Genomic DNA, 18064 nt, shown 5'->3' with positions numbered 1-18064 from the left:
TCCCTCATATGGCTCACCCTCTGCAATGCCTGCAGCTCTGTCTCTCTATACAGAGGCTGCCTAAACTGCTGGCCAAGCAACCAAACTTCTTCTCTAGCCCTAAGCCATAGGACCTGGGCTGTGAGCTTTACCAAACTGCACCCAACCACCAGCTACCTCGGACCTGGCAGAAAGGACCTACTACCTTGGCCTGTTACTATTGCTGTATTGGAGTTTTGGAATAAAGAGACAGTGAGTTTGTGTTTATAACCCTGTCTCAACGTGTGATCCCGGGCTGCCGATAACATCAAGGACCTCCACTTCACCACTTCACAATCTTCCCAGGGATCCCTTAACTGCATGTACAGGCGGTCCCCTACTTAAGAACACTCGACTTACATACGACCCCTAGTTACAAACGGACCTCTGGTAATTGGTAATTTACTGTACTTTAGCCCTAGGCTACAATAAACAGCTATAACAGTTATCACAGGTGTCTGTAATGAAGCTTTATTGTTAATCCTGGTTCTTATGACAACCCAACATTTTTAAAATCCAATTGTCACAGAGACCAAAAAAGTTCTGGCTGGGATTACAATGATAAAATATACAGTTCCGACTTACATACAAATTCAACTTAAGAACAAACCTACAGACCCTATCTTGTATGTAACCCGGGGACTGCCTGTACATCGAGAATGCCCCAGGGGGAACCCTGCGTTGTATTATAGGCTTCCCACTTTTCTTGCTTTCCCGCAAGTCATATTCACCTGGTCCAAGCTACTCGTGACACGACTAGCACTAGGCCGTGCATCTCTGTTTATAAATGCAGAGTACACAAACTGCTAGGACTACTTGTATGGTGTGCCAATGATAATAAATGTTCTCTACATCTCCTAGAATAAAATATGTAAACTGTATTAAAACTGTGTAATATCCTTGACTTTAATGTTTCCATAGCAATAAATAACATTCCATACTCATTGAAGTAGAGGCAGGAGGGCAGACCATTGATATGAATAAGGGAAACAATTTAGTACTTATGACCTTGCAGGTAAATTATATCGGAGAAGTGAAGGTTGTGCCATATAATGGTTTGTAATGTTATTTATATTTTCTCCTTAAATGGGTTTAGATGTTGCTGATCTATCCCTAGGATAAGTCATCAATATCAGTTCAGCCGTCTCAGCAGCCTCTGGCATCAAAACAGACATGGAGAAGGGGACAGGAGACATTGGAATGGGAGCTGATCTGTGATTGGAGTAATGTGTATGTGCAAAATAATGGAAAACTTTTACAGAGACGGCTTGGGGAGAATTTCACCTTGGCCACCAGTGTCTTGGCTCGTTTGTAACACTAGTGAGAGAAGCAGGGAAATATAAGTACAAGCATCTTCCTGCAGGTGACTGTGATATTGTTGTACCACAGGAATACATCTGTTTCACTCTATCTCTCTACGTAGACTGACAATTAAGGCCGCGTGTAGGTGTGTGGAGACTAATAGCCATTGAAGCTCCAAGCTAAAAGTGTCCACACAGTGGCCTTAATTGGCAGTCTTCTTAAGAAGAACTCTTACTTCTTGACACTAGTAACAAGCCTCTCACTCAGCCAAAGCAGGCTGTACTGAAGATATCCAACCAGACGAAACATCGCTGTCTACAGTTGGGCATCTGTTCTTTCTGGGAAAGATATACTGGTTTGGTTTTAATCCCAAATTCATAAGGCTTCCTGAAAGGGAGCTGCCTTACAAGGTGGCTTAAAGAGGCATGGTTTTCCGTATCCCAACCTCGTTTTTTCTCCAAACTTCCAACCCCATAATCTTCAATAAAACTTGATCAGGTCTCTAAACTGCAAACTCTGCTTACACTGAAGATAAAAATGTAGGAATAGTAGGGGGGGGGGGTCAGGAAAAGAGCCAGATAAGTAAAGAGGAAATTTTCTCTGATAAGATAGACAACAAAGTTTCATATTTTTACCTGTTCTGTGGCAATTATTTAATAATGGGCATACATGTTGACACCAAGAGTACTAGTAAGGTCAGGCATTAATGTTGGGTCATTAGACCCAATAATTATTATTCTGACAAGGCATCTGACAAGGTCCAAAGTCTCCTCTGCAATATAAGAAGACACCAGTATTATCAAAGGAATGGCTTTGCTTCAAATGTAGTGTTGGCATCAAAGACCTTATGCTTCTGTACTCATGGAGGTGTTAGTGGTTGTGTAAAGTTTTCAATGCATTAGTTAGAAGGAGGAAATTTCTCTTCTATTGAAAGTAGCAAATGTAAAGGTCATAAACACAAAGTGAAGAGAGATGCCTCTGAATTAATTAGAATATAGTAATCTTCTACCTGCTTCAAAGTTCACCTACTGTTCGAATGGCATAAACAGATCTCTAAAGGAAAGCGTTATTAATTGTCTCTGCTCTTTTCTAGCATGGACCATGAAGCTGCCCAGCTGGAGAGTCAATATGTGCACAGTGTGTATGAGAGCACAGCCCCGTACTTCAATGAAGTGCAGAGTAAAGCATGGCCAAAGGTTCGACAGTTTCTACTGGAGCAAAAGCCAGGCAGTCTCGTTGTTGATATAGGTGAGTATTCATTACTGCATGTAGGTAGTCATGTCATAATGAGGAACAGCTAGGATAAGAAATATATGATCTAGCACAGTGATGGCGAACCTATGGCACGGGTGCCAGAGATGGCATTCGGGGACCTTTCTGTGGGCACCCAGGCTGTCGCCTCAGGGCAAAGTTCACCAGACAGGACTTAAAACTTCCTGCAGTCCTAGACAGTTGAGATGCAGCTTTTGGCACTCTTTTAAAGTGACGTATCCTTGACTGATTGGAACTACAAGAGGAGTAAGAAGGTGTGAACAGGGGCAGAATATTTTTGGAGGTCCCTATTACTGGCCCCATGATTCATCCTTTACAGAGAGACCCTGGAGAGAAGCTACAATAATGTCTGAATTTGCCTTATTGCTTTCAACTGTATTGGTGTCCTCGGGGGGCTGATACGATTAAATGTTGTGGAACAAAAGAGAGCAATAAGTTACTGTTTAAATTGTTAAGTTGATATACCCAATGTGGAGATGGAGGAACCTCAGGCGCGATCAGTGTCCAGAGACAGTTGGTGCAGGGCGGCGACTACTACATCTAACGTCGCGTTGTTTCGCGTGATACAACACAACGTTAGATGTAGTAGTTGCCATGCTGCACCAACTATCTCTGGACACTGATCGCGTCTGAGGTTCCTCCATCACCACGTTGGGTATATCCAATTGAAAACCGCCATCCCGTCATCTGGTACGGATATTTCCCTACACTTCACTAAAGATCATCTTTTCTATAGGCTGTTCATATGGTAGGAGAGGGGAGTGGATTGCTTCACTGAGTCGTCAACCCAACAGGCCCTTGCGGCACTCAGGTTAATTTCCCAGCACTAACCTAACTAACCTAATCAAAAAGCGATCCTGGAAACTACAGACCCGTGAGTCTAACTTCTGTGGTGGGCAGAGAAATGGTTGATAAGATTTAATGTAGGTAAATGTAAAGTTATGCACATGGGCCAGGGAAACAAAAGTATAATTATGTTCTAAAGAGTCAATTACATGGTAAAACTGGAGCTGGAAAGGACTTGGGGTTATTGGTGGATGGTAAACTTAATTTTAGTGACCAGAGCCATTCTAGTTTGTAGGGTCATCAAAAAAGTATGAATAGAATACTGTAATGCTATTGGCCATAACAACAGTTTAAATAAGAAAAATAGCTGAATAGCTGAATTAAAACATTTAACTCTATAGCTGCTGAGTGGGCAACATACACCCCCCCCCCACACACATACACTCCAGGACAGAGCTGTAATGCCGTTTTAGTTCTCTTGCTCAAGATGGCCGCCGTAGAGGAATATATCACCAACAATTCCTCCCTTTTGAGCTTTGCTGGCCTGTAATTCCATCCTGTGTGACCTCCTCAAACTCCAGGTACCGACAGGTAGGCTAAGCCCTTACCTGCTGGACTTGTTAACTCTTCACCAGATCCCCTGGAGGCCAGTCACTCAGGGGTTACAGGCCTGCATACTCAAATCACATCACTGAGTTCCCATAGTTCATAGGTTTGTAAACAGGCAGCATCATCCTCCGCTCCGGGCACTTCTCCTGTCGTGGTTCTTACCTGGACGGCCATCAGGGACATGGTGGACTTGATGAGGGGGACCACATAATGCGCAATAAATGACAAGAGCAAAATCACAATCCCCAATATCACCCCCACTTAAAGGAAACCCTTCCAATCCCCCAACCACAAAGTGAATGACAAAGTGTCCACCCCAGAGTTTCTCTTTGGTTCCCTGGACAGTCCTTCAATCTTTTCACAAGCATGGGTAATGGATCCAATGGGGGACGATGTCATCTGGGATGTACATGCAACAAGCCACACCCACCATCTTACAGACTCCTCCCTTCTCAGCAAAGATCATGTCCAGAGTCATGCGGTTCTGGGAAGCATCTCCGATATAATTCACAAATCTCTGTTGATTACAATAAAACCAGTTAACCCACAATCAACATCTTTGCTCATAGCTCTCTGGGGAATAATGGACTCTAGACTTGCCCAAATCTGATTGTGGGCCTTGTACTCATCTGGGACCCCCCTTGGTGCTCCCACTGTATCCATATAAACGTTGTCATCTAGGCGCTTCTCTCAGACCTCCAGAATCCTTTGGGATTCTCTACCTTTTCTTTATGTGTCTGATCAATCTTATCCCTGGGGATCACGAGGAAGGAATGCACAAGTGTTATCAACGTACACTCACCTTCCCAGCCTCTAGGCCCAACCTGACTCTCCTATCCCCTCAAATCCAGTACACATCAGACACTGCTAATACAGGGTTACCTGTGCTGTTATAGAAGGTCATTGTCTTGTTGCACCAACCGTAGGTAAAGTCTCCTACCCTGGGGGTATCCTGGTCAGCCCTACAGATACAATAATACTCATGGTTGGGGTGTCCCTGAGCATACAGTCAGTCAGAAAAGACCAGCTAGCAGGAAGAATAAGTAAGTTTGCAATAGTAAGTGTGGGAAGCGTGCTGACTTCCCTCCTGCTTCACAGACGTGGCACTGGTCAGCAGGACTTGGAAAGGACCGTCGTAGCGAGGCTCCAGACTCTCTTTACCACCACGTAGTCTCCAGGCTTCAGATTATGCTGAGGTCTCTGTCTGGATCTGAAAAAGGAATCGGAAACACTTTTGCGGACCTTTTCCAAGGCCTGGCTCAGCTGTGTGGCATATTCCGCCTGGTTTCCTGCCATCAGCTATAGGGTCTGTGGGGAAGTAGGGGCCTAGTCTAGGTGCACAGCCAAAAAGTACTTCAAAGGGGGCAATCCCATCTTTCTGTTGGAGGTGGTCCTAACTGAATGGTGGGCAGCAGGAAAGCACTCGCCTGTTCTACACCCAGGAGGGACAAGGTTCCAGATCTTTACCTGTCCAGTGAAGTGGGTTCTGCAACTGGACTCTATGGCCTCTGGAAGTCCAAACCTGCAGAAAAATCTCACTCACCAACTTCTTGGCTGCAGCTCTGGCAGTAGCCTTGGTCATGGGAGAAGCTTCTGGACACCCTGGAAAGAGATCAATGCACACAAGCACGTACTCCTATGTACCACTTTTTGGTAGCTGGATAAAATCCATCTGCAGTCTTTGGAAGGGATACAGCAACTTGGGTGTCACCTTTTGTGGGGTCTTTTCCACCTTACCCGGGTTGTGGCGGGCACAGACTATAAAGGCTTTCACTAGTCTAGTGACGGGTAGTAACGCCCGGGCAAACCACTTGCGGTTTATGAGCACTAGCATGGCCATTTTGGATATGTGTGTGTGTCTGTGGGCTACTTGACTTACTGTCGGGTGCAGGGCTCTGGGCAGGCACACCCTCTCTCCCAGCATCCAGGTCCCATCGGCATCTGGGCTCCAGCTTTCCTCCACACTTCCTTCACTTCTGATGACTCTCGGGCCACCAGGGACTGGAACACCTGTGGATCAAACTTTTAGCTCAAAACTCACCACTGAGACTTCAGGACAGTCTCTGGGCTCCATCTGTGCAGCTGCCTTCGCCATCCCGTCAGTCACATCCTTGCCCTTGGCTTGTAGAGTCACCAAATTGTGTGTGCTTTTACTTTTACTATCCTCACCTCTTGTGAAAGTAAGAGAGCATCCATGAGCTCTATAACCAGCATGCCATGTTTAAAGGGGGTCCCTGCAGAGGTGAGGAAATCTCTAGCCTTCCATATGGGTTCATAGTCGTGTTTAGACCTCAGGACTATACCTTGAGTATAGATGTTTGCCCTTTTACCTTCCACCAGCTGTAGCGCTTCCCTGAGTGCCGTCACTTCACCTCCTGCGCTGACCTGTGTGGAGGGAGTGGTTCTGCTTATACTACCTCATGTGCGCCACTGACCACTGTATATCCAGTGTAGAACCGTCTGTCTTCTCCTGCAGACCTGGAGCCATCTATTAGAAAAAAACTCAACATCTGCGTTAATCACCCTTCTCTCCCCCCCTCTGAATCCTGGAAGACTGGTGACAGAACGGCAGGATTCAGAGCTGTGCACCTTATCAGTGTCTCCTGGGGCATCAGGAGTGCACACTGGAGTCTGAGCTGTCTGGCCTTGGCTCAGATGCTTGGGCTGTACTTGGGTGAGGACACTGTGCAAGGTATGTGGGGTTTGCACTGTAACTGAGTGATCTAGGGTCTAGGATCAGCTCACTGGCCTTGCTGAGCAGATTGCTGGCTGCAGCTACTGACACATGAGGGGCCCCCCTCACGACTGAGTCTAACCGGGCCTCATAGTGGGCCACTGAGGAGGCCACCATGTTTCTGGGCTAAGACACCTGTGGCATGGACTGGATACTCAAAGCGAAATAAAATAAAATGTCTGGTTCAGTGGGGTGTGCCTAGGGCCGGGGCAGACAGGAATGCAGCTTAGGGCTATGGAATGCATCAATTGCCTCCTGACTAAGGGCAAATGGGGAAGAGGCAATTCAGTTTATGAAGGGGCAACATCAGGCTGGAGGCAGCAGACCTTATCCCAGGCCTGCAGGAGCTGGTCAGTCCTAGAAACAGGTGAAGAGGCTTAGGGCCTCAGGGCAGGGGCACATTCTGGACTGCCAGCTTTCTTCCCTCTGTCAGGTATTTGCCTGTGGCTGAGAAGCAGTGGCCTAGGAAGACCACCTTCTCCTGGCAGTATTGGAGTTTGTCTCTGGAAACCTTGTAACCCTTCTGGAACAGAAAACACATAAGGTCAATGGATGCATCCTGGGAAACAAAAACAGTAGGTTATCCGCATACTGATAAGGAGAACATCCAGTAAGGGGCTAGTCTGTCAGTCTACTCCCTGTAGGGCCGTGGGGTACTGGCTGGGTGAGTTTTACCCCCCATGTGGGAATCTGCATCAGATATACTGGAATACTGAACTGATAAAAGCAAATAGGTACTGGCAATCTTCATGCAGGGGCACAAAAAGTAGAACATTTGCCAAATCAATAACAGTGAATAATTTGTCACTCTCGGGGACTGCTGCCAGTGTGGGACACTCATTGGCAGCTTGGAGATCATGGACCATCCTACATGTATCCAGCTGTTCTTTCTGGGTCTTTTTCTTGACTGTGAATGGGTTAAAATCATCACTGGGCTAGCAGGGGAGGGTTTGACAATGAGAGAAGCTGTCTGGGGGGATGTACTTGCTGACGTCCTCGTTAGTTACCGCCCCCCTATTAGAATATGGCCACTCACTTTAGTCACTTCAGTAATGTCTCCTCCCAGCAAGTGGAAGCACGCCCCCTTGAGCTGGGCTCGTCCGGAATCGAAACTTTTGTCAGTCATACTTTGGTGTGGTCTGTGAAACACTGGTCTCTGTTTCCCTCTGTCTTTCAATCACAGCGAGTTCCCTCTGTCGCCCCCCCCCCCCCTTCTTGTAAACTTGCACTTGCAAAGTCACTGATCGCTTCAAGACCAGTTCTCAGACACCAATTACAAACAGCTATGGAGAAATTTAGCCGTCAAGGAATAAAATCTCTTTTTCTCAAATTCTCTACACATCAAAATCTCTGAAATGTCCCTTATCACCTGTCTCTTTCTCAACGGGCAATCTGAAGGATTCACTAGCGGAGATGTAGGTGGTGATGACATCTGTACAGGAAGAAGTCAAAAGTTGATAGATGGAAACAAAAGTTGCACCAGTTGTGCCAAAGTTGTCTTACCTTGTGTGCCATTTTAATAATATATCCTCCCACACATGAATTCCTACCTCCTATAATTATTAATAACCTTTCTTACTGTATTTTTTTAGTAAAGGTTTTGTACCTATATTTAGGAGCCCTGCTGACTCCAGCACTGACTAATAACAGCCTCCCCTGAACAATGACAGAAATAGACAATAGATAAAAATAGGTTGCGATATGTTACAGCGCTGAGCTGACACTTTACTAAGCACGATTTTCCCCGCATGAAGAATGAGCGATGGTTTCTTACACAATACCAAGTGAAAGGAACACTTAGAAGAGTGGTAATTATAGCCGAGGAGACAGACCCCGCTAATGAATGCGTAGATGAATACATTTTTAGTCTAGCAATTTAAACTATTCAGAATTTCTGAAATTATTGACCTTAAAAGGAAGTAAGTAATTTTGTGAATAATTACAACATTTCAATCCGTAATGTAGTGTGGTCACATATTTTATTGTCTGTGAACATTATAATGTATTTTCCAGTAATCTGTAAATCATTAAATTTAACCTGTCACCAGGAATGTCATTTTACCTGCTGACAGGTTCCCATAGCTTTTGCTTTGCTGATTTTAAAATGCCTTTGCCAGCATTCTGAATCATTTCAGTACTTTATACAACTATATTTCACATTACCTGGCTCCCTTCCAGCAGTGTGTGGAGAGAGCAGTATAGCTGCAGTAGCCGGTGTCTTAGTCTCTTCTCCTCTCATTCCTCTCCCTACCCTCTTTCTGTCATGTCCATTGCACAGGGAGGGAGGGGGTGGTGTGATGAAGAGGAAAAATGCATGGAGGAGACTAAGACCCAAGCACACACAGGCTGATGCAGCCACCAGGTAATGTGAAACAAGGTTTTGTAAAGTACTGAAATGATTCAGAATGCTTGGCTATTGAAACATGTCACCAGCTACAAATGACATTCCACGTAACAGTTTCCCTTTAAAATGTTGTGGAAGGTTATCAATGCAAATGCATTGCTCCTTTCCTATAGAAACTCATACCACATTTTGTGAGTGAGCTGCCCTATCATTTTTGTTAAAGGTTCTTACATTCACTGCTGCAGTTGATAGATCACAGAATAGCAAGCCTTATGAGAGCTGAAAGAAGAGATTCTAATCTTTATATGACACCAAAAGGGTGTCTCTAGGTACTATAAAACCTGCAGCCTCTAAACTTGACTCATCTCAGGCAACTATGACTCTACTTTCACATGGCTTGCGAGGAGATTTTTTTCATAGGTTTAAGGGGTGAGATTCCACATAGAGGGAATTCTAGAAAGGAAAATTCATCATACACTATCCGATGGGGCATGTAATTAAATGGGCTAATATGTTTCTGTGCTCTATTTTCCCATCCCTCTTCTCCGCAGTGCACTGTGTTTCTGAAAACTGCTCTGAAGTCCATATACAACATACAGATATGGAGAGGATGCTAAAGTTTAACTCCTTACAAACCTGTAGAATATTTCACCTGATAATTCACTTCTATAATGGTATATTAAGTGACTTTACGGAGCCCCTTCATATCTCTCAGCCATTTGGGTGTACAGATTGTACAGATTGAAGAAGAAGGGGAGAAAAATTGGAACACATAAATGTATTTATTTACTAAAGTATATTATATTATTAAGCTATCATCCCATTTACTATTATTTTGTGAAATAAATTTTAGTTTCAAATGTCTCTCTTAAAGGGTTTCCTTAGCCTTAGGCAACTACAACTGACACACATACACACACACACATTACAAAAAACATGAAGTGGCCAACCCCTTTAACAATTAGGATGGGTTCACACATATGTATAAAATCAGCAGCAAACTTCCCATAGTTTGCCTTTAGTTGCAGCCTGTATATATGCAGATGAAGTTGACTGATGGATCCTCAGAAACCGCAGTCTCTTGGAGTCTTCAAGTCTTTGTTGTTCACAATATAGACTACAATAGTGCCTGCTGGGATTTTTCTAAGCAAAACGCCATTTTGTCATTGCAGGTTGTGGTACGGGAAAGTATCTCAGTGTGAACTGTAACACCTACAATCTCGGCTGCGATTACTGTGAGCCTTTAGTGGAAATTGGTAGAAATAACAACCTTGAAGTAATGGTATGTGACAACCTGAATCTCCCTTTTAGGGACAATTGTTTTGACACTGTCATCTCTGTCGGAGGTAAGTCTGAGATATGTCTCCTAGAGTTAATCTGTATATCATTGCACATTGCAAACTGTGTATTAACAACTGACACATCAAGCTTTGCAGTTTGCATAAGATAAAGAGACCCAAATGTGACACATTTTATTATAAAAAGGTATTTACTTTGACCAGATTCATGAAGAACGTGCTGCACAAATTATAAATCTGCACCATGCACACTACACAGGCAAACTGCATATAGGGGCATACTTAGCAGGACTGGCGTGGCGCAGGGGCCCTGAAATAATCGCAAATTCTAGCTTATTGCTAGCACTTGCCATTATTTGCCCCGATCCGCCACTTTCACGCCAGTGGGGCGTGAAGGGGGGGGGGGCACTTTTCATATGTAAAAAGTTGCTGGCTGCGTTTTTTTCTACACCAGGCCCTGCCTGGTGTAGGATAAACGCTGCACGGCCGGCTGCCCCGATACATCAAGATGCGGAACATGCAACATGCTACGAAATATGCCCCATAGTTTGCATTCTTTTTAGTAAATGTGCCCCACCATGGCACCCTTTGCCGGATTCTTTATACCACACCCGGTTGTGTCCCTGCTTCTATAAAATGTTAACACTGATTCTTTATTATATGATACCCCTGTTCCCATCCTATATACTGTAACTGCCCCCTGCCCATATTTCAGTATACAATGACCCTAAGGAAACCTTAGTTATCAGGACTTCCGATAACACATTCTGGCCCCTCTGATTTACTGCAAACTGACGCCTGAGGACAAAAGCTCAACTGACCTCTTGGTAGATGCAGAACTGCTCATTATGTATTACATCAATGTGCATAATATGTAAATTGCATTAGTAAAGATCTTCCGCTGTGATTGTATCCTAATAAAACTCTTATTACAAGAAACAACTCCTTTAAAAATGATATTATTTTCTTAGTAATTAGGTTAGGGAAGATTACAATGTCATCAGAGACAAGCAACCTTTTGTGTAATGACTCATATGTACCTGTTTATTATTAGGTTTGTGTATTGCTCATGTATGCGTCTGTAAATAATGATAAAAACTCAGATATTTTGCATGATTTTTTTGCATGATTAATGCATGCACCACCGTGAGCGATCGCGTAAGCCGACACCTGGGAGCGGAATCTAAGTGGCAACCGGTTTTCACCAGACCCTGCCACAAAGTTGGTTGGATTTGCTGCACCGGGATACCAGCAGGTCGGTCCACAGTTGCCACTTTGCTTGCGGTGGCAGCCAAGGCGAAGTAAAATGTCGTTGAGCAGAATTGTGGACAAGGACAGGAGGTCAAGACAGGCAGCACAGGATCGAAGTGAACCGCACAGCAAAAGATCAGGGCTGGCAGCAGAGAAGCGTAGTCAGGAACGGAACCGGGGTCACAACGGGAATTCACCAAATAATCGCAGGACATAAGGGAACAAGAACAAGCTTTTTCTATGGCACGAGGCACAAAGATCCGTCAGGGGACAAAGGAAGGGGCCAGGAAATTAACAGGGAAGGCGGATAGCCAGCGCTAATTATTGGCGCACTGGCCTTTAAATCGCAGAAAGCCGGTGCACCTCCTAGCGGGCGGGTATGTGTGCGACGGAGCAAGGAGACCGCTGGTAGAAGCCAGACATGCTGCTGGCATGAGGGGTTGCAGGGACCACTCATGACAATGCATTTATCTTTCAATAACATAAATAATACTTTTTACAGTTTTTTTTTCAGTGGTCGTTTAGCATATTGAGAGGTGACGTGACGTGATTGCTGCACTTAGATTTGTAATATTGCTTTTGGTTCAAAAGTGATCCAGAAATTGCAACTAAATCAATGCTTGTGTGCCAGAAAACTAGCATGCACGTGTAGACAATTCCCTGCCATACACAGGACTCTGTTAGAGGATATAACCAATAAATTGAAATCCTTGGAGCTCAAGTGGAGAAACACTTTGCTGCTGTTCGTGTCCATGTAATACAGTCCAGAATATTGTCTTAAATCCCATCCTTTTCACAAGTCTTTTTACTTGAAGTAGCCTCATCACAAGAATCAGGATGAGATTTGTGTCAGTAATACAAATTGCATAACCTGGATCCAATAAGACTGTCTTGAAGTGAATCCATGCAAACAGCATATATGACTCTGGTGGATGTCCATGCATTGTCTGACTAAGTTTGCTTTAAAGCAAACCTGTCTTCAGGAATGTAATTTTTAGCTGGTGGCAGGTTCCAATAGCCTGTGCAGATTTTAATAATGCCTTTGTCAGTATTATGAATCATTTCAGTAGTTCATATAAGTTTAATTCACATTACCTGGCTCCCTTCTAGCAGCATGTGGTGAGTCCTGGAGGTTGGGAGCAGCTGCAGCCTGTGTGTGTCTGTGTCAGTCTCCTCTCACCCACACTGTTGCAGCTCCCTCCCCACTTCCTGCAATGTGCATTGAGCAGACAGGAGGGGGATGTTGTGGAGGAGAGGACAAATGCATGAGGAGACACTGGCACACTGTCTGCAGCTGCCCCTCCCCGGGACTCACCATACGCTGCTGGCAGGGAGCCATCAGTCTCTCTCTTTACAGAAAAATAAAATTGGAACTCTAAATACGTATGGGAAACCAGATCCTTCCATAATTTTTTTAGCTCTTATTTGTATGATATTGGAACACAAATTTAAAAATATATATTTTATGTATGTTGTTATTTTATTAATCTTGTTGTATGCCTACAGAAAACACAAAAACTTGAACATGACATATGTTTTCTTATTTTAATACTGGCCCCGTCTTTAAATGGTTCTTTGATAATAAATTTAAATTTCCATTTTATCCCCAGTGATTCATCATTTTTCCACAAAGCAAAGAAGAATTCGTGCAATAAAAGAAATGGCGAGAATTTTGCATCCCGGCGGTCAGATCATGCTATATGTATGGGCAATGGAACAAAAAAGCCGTCGGTTTGAAAAACAAGATGTATTTGTGCCATGGAACAAAGAATTACTGCCCAGACGGACCCAAGAAGGTGAAAATAAAGTGAATTCCAATACTAAGTCACCAGACCTTGTCGAAACGTTGATTCAAGAGTCAGAGAGTATCAACTTGCATAACTTGAAACAGACTTTTGATGCAAAGCAATTGCACAACAGCAGCACCTGTAAAGCTAGTGAATCGTGCTGCATGAAGTTCCCCAGTGATGACAGTAGACTCTACAGTGCTATCGGAAGATCTATACGTTCATGGTTCTTCTCCAGATCCCTTGATGAGTCCACCTTGAGAAGACAGATAGATAAGATGAAGTGTCTTAGCCCTGTAAGTGGCTGGGTGAATAGTGCGGTGTCTGTGCAACCTTCCCGACACTGTAGTCTTGACCTTGGACACCAGAGGCTCTTACTAAAGGAGCACAGTTTTGATGATGATGAGGTTTTTATTAAAAGCGAATCGCACAAAAAGCATCAATGGTTTCTAGCTTTAGATCCAAAAAATGAAAATGGGAGACACGTTGGTTTGGTTCAGAATGACATTAAACAAAGCTTTCAGCCAGATGCCCAATACTGTACTTGTATTTGTAGCAGTGAAGGTGACGCAGGTTCCCAAAAGAAAATCTTAAAAAGAACTTCCACCACAGAGTCCAGTGACTCAATTTTGGATGAGACTGTGGCAGCCAGTGACCAAGAGCCAGATGCTTTCGACTCAAAGGCGTACATGCGATATTATCACGTTTTCCGTGAAGGAGAATTACGTACTCTCTTGGAAAACGATGTACCAGAACTTAGCGTTATAAGTTCTTCTTATGACCACGGTAACTGGTTTATAATTGCAGAAAAAAATTGATCTTATCCAACAAGTATTTTCTTTTTACATAATGGTGCACATTAATAGTAAGGCAAACCGCACCACCGGGCAGCGGGCAACTCATTCATGATGACCGGATCACGGTCTTCATGAATGTGGCGCATGCTGCACGCGCCCAAAGTGCAGGAACTGTGTACACCAGATATTTTCTGGTGCACTCCGTTCAAGGGTCATGCGCCACATTTCTGTTGGACTTGCCAACATAATGGGGCACATTTACTTACCCGGTCCTGCGCGATCCCCGATCCGGAATGTCCACCGGAATCCACATCTGCCATGATTCAAGAAGATTGCGCACTGATACCCTGCTTGTGTCGCTTCCCCGATCAGGTCCACCAGAGTTCACCATCTTCTTCCCAGTGTATGTAAGTGCATTGGATGCTACACAAATTTAAATGTTAAATCACCGCTTAGTCAGAATCCGTCGGATGGTCTGACGGCCCACCCTCCCGATTTCTGTCACATGAAAGCCAGCGCTGATGCGCCAAAATCCGTTCGCGTGCAACACAATCCCCTGCGCGATCCCCAAAAAGTCTGGAAACCCAACGAAAATGCGGCCGCGGGACCCTTAATAAATAAGCCCCAATGTGACGGCAGGAGCGAGTACACACAGGAACGCTCATTTCTGTGCCAGGGATTATACTAGGTCAATCACTTATACATGTGCAACCAGTTTATGTGCAGTCTATGGCAGAATTCTGGCGTAGACTGCAAAATAAAATTTAGCCCGCTATCTTGTCTAACTGGTACTGAGTTTTATTGTATTTCCGTTTACAATTCTTTACTGCAATTATCGTGATGTTGTTATTTATTTTATTTCTTACATGTGCAAACAACAATACTTGAAACCAATGTTTTATACAAATTAGCCATTAACTAATTTTATTAGTGTATTTTTTTACTATTCTTGTTTCCTATTATAAAAGATACTCTCATTCATTTTTTTTAACATATATTGTTTAAATGGATATTGAAGCAATATTGATTATGGGAAAAGACATTACATGATGGTCGTTAATAGTCCCCTTTTAGTAGATGTACAGAAATTGGTGTTATTAGTAGAACTAGGTTCACACTTGGGTTCGGTAGACCTTCTGTTTTTGATCATGGAAACATTTGTGCAATAGCCCGCACAATTTCCATAGTATCTGATGGATATTGTATATTAGACCCCCATTACTCTGATATTGATTATTAATACTGATGAAAACATCGTCTTGCAACTGATTTGAAACTCCTTTTGAATTAAAATTGTGAGTCTAAAATAGGAAAATTCTACAATAGTCCAAACACTTCTAGACCCAAATGTTTGGGTTACGTTACTTGTTAGGCTTCATGGAGACGGCTGTGTGCTTGCCTGGTTATATGCCCTCTCCATAGAAAGTCCCATATTTTACACAGCGGCCGTCCAGCTAGGCCATGGAGCGGTGAGACATTGGGGAACATTTACTAAGGGTTGTGCGCCAGTTTTCTGTCAGACTTTGCACGTTCTTTTAGGTTCAAAGTGTCCGCATCACAAATGTGTCGCACGGGGCCCTTTCCTAGTGCAGCTGCTCTAGACATCATGCGACACAAATTAGAGGGCGTTCCGGTGCTCAGTTGGACCGTGCCCCGGATTCATCATGCGAAGTCTGATAGAAGTGTATCGCACGCCCTATGTTAAAGGTGCACCAAAAAAAAAGTGGTGCACTGTGACAGGCCAGTGCAGGGGGCGCCAGATTCATAAAGAGCCAGACATTTTGAATCTGGCGCACTCTGTACTATTTACAGGCAAACTGTATTTAGTGCCCTGTTCTTAGTAAATGTGCCCCACTGTGTGCTCACCTCACTGTGTCTGTATACCATAGATCTCTATGGGGGCTGTGATCTGGCCACAGAGTTTGCTGTCCGATCATGACCACCATAACGGTTGTGTACATGAGGCCTTACTGAGCAGATACTATTGACTTTGATGTTGGTGATCCCATGACAATTCTTACCTGTCAATAAGTTAATTTCCGTGCCAACACAGGGCAAACTACATGCAAAGGAGATACCCTGGACATTTATACCTGGGGTATTTCAAAGAGATTTTTAAATTCCAACAAATCAACTTTTCCACATGAAAAAAAGGGATTTATTGACCACAATAAAAATGTTGATGTTTTGTTAAAGTTGACAATGCAATAAAAATGCTGCTGTGTACAGTTTGTTCATGTTCCTATCAGTAATATAGTGATGTGTCTTCTGTAAATGATAACATATTCATAGAACAGATCATTGTGTATGTATTCTGCCGTATGTGTAGATGTATAACCTTCACCTCATACAATCAACTTGATTGTTTCAAATTGAAACTCGTAATGTAAGGAAAAATGTTTTGAAAGAATGAATAAATGAGCTCATTCAGTGTATACTGCTTAGATTCTAAAAATATACATTGTGGTAAAAGATTTCAGAGGATTGTGAGTTTTTTTGGAATGATGAAAGGCAAATATGGTTTATATTGGCATCAGTATTAAATATAACTCCCTGCATTGTTATATACCTACTAGACAAACTCAACACATCTTCAACCATAAGGACCAATTCTGGGGAAATTGTTTTAAATTAAAGGGTTATTCCCATTTCAGTAATTTAATATTATTGTTTGTGTGATGAAAAGTTATACAAAAGTTATTCCAATATACTTTCTGTATCAATTCTTCATTGGTTTCTAGATCTCTGCTTGCTGTCCTTCAAAACAAAGATTCTATGTTTACTTCCAGTGGACAGAAATCTGACCATGGTCACACAGGTGCACGGCTCATTATTACACACGGCTCTAATTACTCTCTATGATACTAATGAGCCGAGCACCTGTGTGACCATGGTCAGATTTATATCCAATGGAATTAAACGTAGAAGATTTCTATTGCAGGACAGCAAGCAGAGATCTAGAAAACTGAAAGGAATTGATATAGAAAGTATATAGGAAAATGTTATAACTTTTCATTACACAAACAATAACAATTATTTGCTGAAATGGGAACACTCCATTAAGATTTCACTTTTTTCCTTTGACCAAACAATACAATACGTTGACCACATGTGAATGATCTACTCTACTGCCCTTTACTCAGTGAAAATTAGGAGCAGACCTGGCACAGAGCATCATAAAAACAATGAAATGATAAGGACTAGATTAGGTTCCTACATGAACAATTTTTTATATCAGATCTCCAGGACATTGTCTGGGTTTAGTAGATTATTAAAATTGACACACAATTAAGTATATTACACAAACATTTCTGTCGGTCTAGGGTACAGGAAAGTTAAAGGCGTATACAGTAATGAGAATTCACAGATCTTTTCCGGACGGCTGAGTCAGGAGTTACAGAAACATCAAAACAGGGGTTTACTACACTGTTTCCATAACTCTCTTAGAGTAAAATAGGAGTAAGGTTTCATCCATATGAACGGATTTCAGAGACGTGTGGTATAATGTCCAATAGAGGTTTATAACTCAAATCAGGGGTAGGCATTTACTTTTCACAAGGGGCCACATGGGAAATTGGAATGGTCTTAGAGGGCTGGACTAATATCCCTAACTCAGTTCTACTCAATACCTATATACTGTATTCAGTATATAACCTATCCTTACATTAAAAAAAAAAACTATTTAAAACATTACAAAGATTCAATTAAATATGGAGGACCTAATTGCATCATATTTAATGATGGGGAAAGGAGCTCAAATTTGAACTCAGACAGGTCGTTCAGGGATGGCTGGATGTGGCCCACAGGCCCTGTGAAGGAAGCCGCGACATTCCGGACCCCTGAAGGGTAAGGTCACTTAGTTATCC

The 18064-nt window shown here is 43.1% G+C and overlaps 1 protein-coding gene across 1 annotated transcript in view; it reads left to right on the top strand.

The window, feature by feature from the left end:
* Nucleotides 1-16672, top strand: part of TRMT9B (tRNA methyltransferase 9B (putative)) — a 39683-nt gene extending 23011 nt beyond the window's left edge. The window contains exons 2-4 of the mRNA XM_072123917.1: nucleotides 2414-2568; nucleotides 10238-10411; nucleotides 13225-16672. Coding sequence (XP_071980018.1) covers nucleotides 2415-2568; nucleotides 10238-10411; nucleotides 13225-14219 — 1323 coding nt within the window. The 5' untranslated portion in view covers nucleotide 2414 and the 3' untranslated portion in view covers nucleotides 14220-16672. The remainder of the gene's footprint in view (nucleotides 1-2413; nucleotides 2569-10237; nucleotides 10412-13224) is intronic.
* Nucleotides 16673-18064: the final 1392 nt, after the last annotated feature.

Source organism: Engystomops pustulosus, chromosome 1, assembly GCF_040894005.1.
Source record: "Engystomops pustulosus chromosome 1, aEngPut4.maternal, whole genome shotgun sequence".
In the NCBI taxonomy this organism is placed as follows: Eukaryota; Metazoa; Chordata; class Amphibia; order Anura; family Leptodactylidae; genus Engystomops; species Engystomops pustulosus.
The sequence above is the reverse complement of the archived record's forward strand: the minus strand, read 5'-3'. Positions and strand labels throughout refer to the sequence as shown.